This window comes from Anthonomus grandis, chromosome 16 (assembly GCF_022605725.1).
Source record: "Anthonomus grandis grandis chromosome 16, icAntGran1.3, whole genome shotgun sequence".
Lineage (NCBI taxonomy): Eukaryota > Metazoa > Arthropoda > Insecta > Coleoptera > Curculionidae > Anthonomus > Anthonomus grandis.
This window is the reverse complement of record NC_065561.1, coordinates 18,795,234-18,801,233: the sequence shown is the minus strand read 5'-3', so window position 1 is coordinate 18,801,233 and position 6,000 is coordinate 18,795,234. Positions and strand designations below refer to the sequence as shown.

The 6,000-nt window shown below is 31.9% G+C and overlaps 1 protein-coding gene across 1 annotated transcript; it reads left to right on the top strand.

The window, feature by feature from the left end:
* The first annotated feature begins 1,352 nt into the window (after positions 1-1,352).
* On the top strand, positions 1,353-4,853 carry LOC126745697 (popeye domain-containing protein 3-like). The gene is made up of 7 exons (XM_050453665.1): positions 1,353-1,567; positions 2,063-2,203; positions 2,278-2,459; positions 2,512-2,643; positions 3,638-3,745; positions 3,821-4,085; positions 4,471-4,853. The coding sequence occupies exons 1-7, from the start codon at positions 1,441-1,443 to the stop codon at positions 4,698-4,700; spliced, it is 1,185 nt and encodes a 394-aa protein (XP_050309622.1). The 5' UTR covers positions 1,353-1,440; the 3' UTR covers positions 4,701-4,853.
* The last annotated feature ends 1,147 nt before the right edge of the window (positions 4,854-6,000 follow it).

The window sequence follows — 6,000 nt, the reverse complement described above, 5'->3', positions numbered from 1 at the left end:
TTGAGTTTACACTATATATTTTTTTGAGGTAAGGGCTATTTACTAATACACAGCAAACGCTTAGTCAAGTCCAGGTCTTCCAGGTCACAATTTTCAGAGGATAATTTGAGTCAGAAATTTACATTTTTCTGAAACGGAATATTGCCTTAAGATTTAGAGCAATACGATCTATAACTAACTATTGATAACTTGGTCATACACTTACTACTTATACCTGACTTCTTTTTTTGGGGGCATCAAATTGCCAAAAAAAATTTTTCAAGGCATTCACCGATAAAGTAAATAATTTACTCATTATCGCTGAGAGTAATTCATTTTGACACAAATCTACTTAACATGACTGATAAGTAAACATTATAATTGAAGTCACACAACAAATAATAAATGAATTATGGCCAACTTTTTTCTTGTCAGACAAATTTTTAAATGAGATAGCATGAGGGGTTAATGATATTTCTCTCTACTATTATTTTATTATGGGTATTACAACTATTGACTTTTTTTCTTACTAAAAAGTGTTCGAAATAGAATTGAACAGAGATCTAATTCCATAAAATATATTTTAATTGTTTTCCATCGTAAGTGTCGTAGAAATGTCGTAGAAATTGTAATGCCTATGAAAAATAAGTGCCACTCTTCCTTTAAGAACAAAATTTGAGAAAACGGTTAGAGATAAATACAAACTTGTTTTTTAAAAAAATTGGAAATAAAAAAAAGCGTTACTAGATATAGGGTGTTCCATTTAAAAAAATAGCGCAAAGTTTATTTGACAATATCATTATTTGAGTATCGATTTTGATCATCCTGTATAAAAATAAATAAATTTTGGAATTTCATAAAATAAAATAAACTTAGCCAAGGACCCTACATAGATTTTTCAAAAAGATAAACAACGTCGGTGATAAATATTCATATTTAAGTGAAACATTGATTATCGTGAAAATTTCTTTCAACGTCTCAATTTAGGGCTAAAACAATTTTAGGGCTAAAGAGAGAATCAAATGAGCCTCCCATTTAAAAAAAAAATAAGTAGTACCATTTAAAAAAAAGTTCAAAGTTTGTATCACGCTTTTTTCGGACACCCTGTATCAGCCAAACTAATTTAAAAAAATAGTCCCTCTAACTCAATTAACATTCCCACTATTAAAGTATTTTTCCGTTTCGTGGTTTAGCCGCAATCGAGCACCGCGATATTAAATTGACACCCTGTATATGCCAACCAGAACAGAAAATATATAACTCCAACTCTTATAACTCCATAGTAATGCCATCTGTACTCAAACTTTTCAACTATAAAATCCTTCCTTTTCACGAAGACGCTATTGATTATATATACACCCTACATCATAATCCAGAGCGCAACACCATAATAGAAGAAAGATACTTTATTCTTCCACTGTAATAATACATTTACTTGCTGTGCCATATTATTTTAATAAAATGCCGTCGGATCCAGACTCTGGACTGCAACCCAACGAGGACAGACCTCATATTTTATACGTGAGTCCTGGATTAAACTTGTCGTGGCCAGAAAAGGATCGGAATATAAGCTACCATATTCCATCAGGTAATGCTTCGGTTATAAATTTTTATGTAATGCTTATAGTTTAAGATCACTAAGACACTATGTATCGTGTATTGCTTTTATAAAAGTGAACAAATTATAACGAGTCATTAAATCAAAATGTTTTTTGACAGTGTGTGACGAATTTTATTACCCAAGTGAAGGTCGTAAGTTTTCCGATGTTGTCAGGAAAGTTTTTGATGTCTTTTTTGCCAATTCCACTGATGGAGGTATCAATCTATATAATAAGAGTTTATTTAGCAATCATTTTTAATACAAAAGATGAGACATCAAAAATGTTTAGTTAGTTTTAAACGAGTTTCATTAATAGCAAGTAGGTAGTGTAAGCACGTTACAAGTACAGATTTGAAACTGAGCTGCATATTCGTAAAATTAGGCATTTTTGCCTGCGCTTTTATTAAAATTATTGTTTCGATTTCGACACTTTTACACAACATAGCATTGTTTAAGTTTATATTTTATTAAGGGATTTCTTAGGTACTTGGTGGCCATGGTGCGATTATTGGAAGGAACCCCAACATATATTGTATCAACTAGCAAATGTGTGTTTTGTATTGGCCTACTCATCGACTTGTTCTAAGAAAGGTGTACTTTTCATGCATTCTTGGCTTATATTTGGTAAGTTTATACAGGTTGTATTTTTTGAATTTGTTAATTCTTTATAAAAATGAGATGTGGTAATTGAATTACAGGTCTAATGCTTTTTTCAACATGGGCTTGGAACATTATATGCGCCCCAGACGTATTCACGTGGAACTTCGCGTTCATGCTCATGAATATGGCACAAGTTTTCCACATTTTATATCAACTAAGACCCGTGAAGTTCGATCCGGAACTGGAAGAGGTTTATCATACGCTATTTGAACCCTTTAAGGTACTACTGTCTCACATATTTTCCGATAAATAAAAACGGGTAATCTTTGCAGATGTCAAGACTTCAGTTCAAGAAAATGGTAAGCTCAGATTTTGCACAAATTATGTCTTTGCACGCGGGCGAAGCTTATGCAGTACAAAATTTAACTCGAACTGACCGATTGGGACTTTTACTCTCTGGAAAGGTAAATAGTTTGAAACCCAAGGTAAATTTGCAGTAGTAGTAGCAGCAGAAATAGAGCAGTTCAGTTAACTTTTTTTCAATAGAAAATATGTATAGGGTTTTATTTTTTTACTGTGCAATAGATTCATAGTTTAGTTGGTTTATTTTGTTTTGTAATTTAGGTTTATATTAAGGCGAAAAAAATTTACTTGTAATTCTTGTGTTGTATTGCGTTTGAAAATAAACGTTATTATTCAAAGCAAAATAATAGACGAAGGGTCCTGTTTACTTCACAATCTTTATTTCAAGAATCCCGACGCGTTTCGGTTCTTAAACCATTGTCAAGGGAAAGCAATATAAGTAGAATATAAAAGGGTGTTATTAAACTAATAAATTAATAAAAACATGGGAAAGCTTACATGATATTATCACAAAATGTCCATAAAAAGGTTAAAAAACGGCACACACATAACATTACAATACATCATTCTAAAAACATCTTATCACACCGTATTTACAAACAATAACGGATTTCGGTTTTTAAAAAATTAAAATAGAGACATCCAGGATTAAACGCGGTTAATAGAACATTTTAAAAAACAGTAAATTCATAGGACCTTTGTCTATTATTTTGCTTTACATAGCCTGGAGAAATGTATGGTAATCTTAAACATTATTATTATTATTATTATTAACTTTTTTTCAATTTTTATTTATTTCTTGCCCCCTATTACGCTGATTTATTACTTTGCAGATGCTCTCTCAGGACTTATTTTCTAGACTAATTAAAAATTTAACAGCAATATTTTAAATAATGCAGACACATTAAGTTTATCGTTGTCTACTGCATAGTCCAATAATTATTATAATACTTAGATGTTTCTGAATTTTCCCACTCAATCAGTTTGAAACATGTTCGTGTAGATCTGGACCCAAAAAGGACTCTGATATTTTTTCCAATGTTTCTGACAAAAAAAGCCGTTATCAGTCCGTACTTATTTTTAATTCTTCAACAGGTAAATGTTTTATCTGATAACCAGTTTTTGCATCCCATTCTACCATGCGAATTTATGGACTCGCCCGAATTCGAATCCAGTAGAAACACTATAGACGATAAGTTTAAGGTAAATCTATATTGATCTATATTGAAATTAGCCAGTTAGTTTTAGGAATATTAGCAAAAATTCAAACATTTCCAGGTAGCTATAATAGCAGCTAGTTCATGTAGGTACCTCTACTGGCAAAGGTCTGCCCTAGAGTACCTTTTTGTAAAAGATACTTATATAGCCACTGTTTTAACTACCCTTATAGCTAGAGATATTACCACCAAACTGTACGCTATGAATAATAAGATAGTTACCGCCAAAGGGTCTCATTTAGATATTAGGTTGCCTAGTATTACTTCATCCCTTAATTCTGGAGGAGAGTACAAAAGTCCTGTGCGAGCCAAAAAAGGCAACGGAGGTAAGTTTGGCTAATGCTTTAATAGTTTTAGTATATTAATTTAGCGTTTCTCCCATAGTCGAATAGTCTTTAAATCATATATGTTGTAGCGTTTCCATCGTTCGTTAGGTGTAAATTAAAATACTCGATGCATTAAACTGATTCATTTACACTCAATTCATTGATACACACTAAACACGATCACTTACAACTAATAAAAATATTAATTTATTTACTACTATTTATGTCTGATTTAAATCTCGCGCCAACTGCGATTGAACTGTCAACTGCCTCCTAGCGGCTCCTTATGCATTCTGCGGAAGATTCGCTGACGTTCGAGATCATCGCTGATCTTTTTTTTTTTTAATTGTAAACTGAAGATTCAGTTGCTTTTTCTGGTTTTTAGTGGTATGTAATTCGACAGCGGAGACCTTTTGCAACGAAAGTCAAAAGAACAAACATAAGCAGTACGATAAATTCAAAGAAAATGGAAATGCACCCCAAAACTGTTACCTCGGTGAGATGGAGCCTTTGACTGAGCTTCCATCGTCTGATGATCTTACTTCCAACGATGTTGAGAGCTGGTTGGAAACCAGTTCCAAGTATCACAGCTGCGAGTTAGTTGATGATGAATAACTATAATTTAATGTGCTTTATATGGAATGTATTTTTTGAATGTAAAAAAGCTCTGATTAATGTTTAATTTTAATATAAGCTTCTAGGAATATTACTGTATTGTATTACGCTCCACATCAAACAAAATTAACATTAAAACATTATTTTGTTACAGTTTTTTTATTTTAAACTATTTACGACAATATATACCGGTCTGGCAACCAAGGATCGTGAGTGTGCGTTGCTCTCACTCCCCTTTAGACTATCTCAGTCTAATCCAAATTGAATGTAGAACGTTCCTTTTTTTGTATAATTGTATTGCTAGTTGTACTATGTCCTCTTTTAAAATTTGCTCATACATCTTATCTCTTCAGGTTGACTTTGGTTGCTGTTAATTAAATTTTTCAGCACCGGTGCTTCATCTTTATCTTTGCTTCAAGGAAAATGCAAAGACCGAAAATATATACCGACCTAGCATTTTGAGTGCGCGTTTCTCTCACTCCAATTCGATACCGAATGTATAGAATGAGTGATGGGTTTTCATTTTCGAATAATGAAGCTCCTAAATACATTTATGCTATAAATGACCAAAGTGGATTGGACCACTATCAAAGTGAAGGAGGTTTTCCTGAAAACTAGCGTTGTATTTAGATAATACTGAAACTTTGCCCTTGAAAACTTTTTCTTTCTTGAAAAATTCAATATATAAAGCATTGTTCCTTATACTAATTTGAGTTATAAAGGAAATAAATGGGTTTCTTCCATTAATGAAATCAAGTAGTTATTTTCCAGAAATTGATTATATAATCATCGCTTTGAAACGCTTATTGATTTAAGTAAATGATTGATTAATCTGTAATTGACTTAGTTTTCAAATGAGCAGAATATTCAATAAAATAAAATTCATATTAAAATTTGATTGGTCTTGAAATTAATGGAATAAGCGATTCTGAAAGATATACAACTGTAATAAATAAGATGTCATGTCAATCAATCGTTTCTATATTGATTGAAATACTGGATTTTATCGGTTAAAAATTCCTGGCCAATAAGAAGTCAATATTTTATTGCTACTTGTCGCTTATATAAGGCTCGTAACGAAATGACTAGTGTTGAAAATTGAAAGAATTGACAAGTGACACTAGTGACAAATAGCGGTAGTCTTGACAGTTGACATCAGATTTTTTAAATCAGGCTGACATGCTGGCTTTTTATTGGTCAAAAATTCTTAGCTAATAAAAAGTCAATTTTTTTATTGCTACCTTTTGCTTATATAAGGCTCGAGAGAGATAGGGTAACAAGAAATAACTAGCGCGGACAA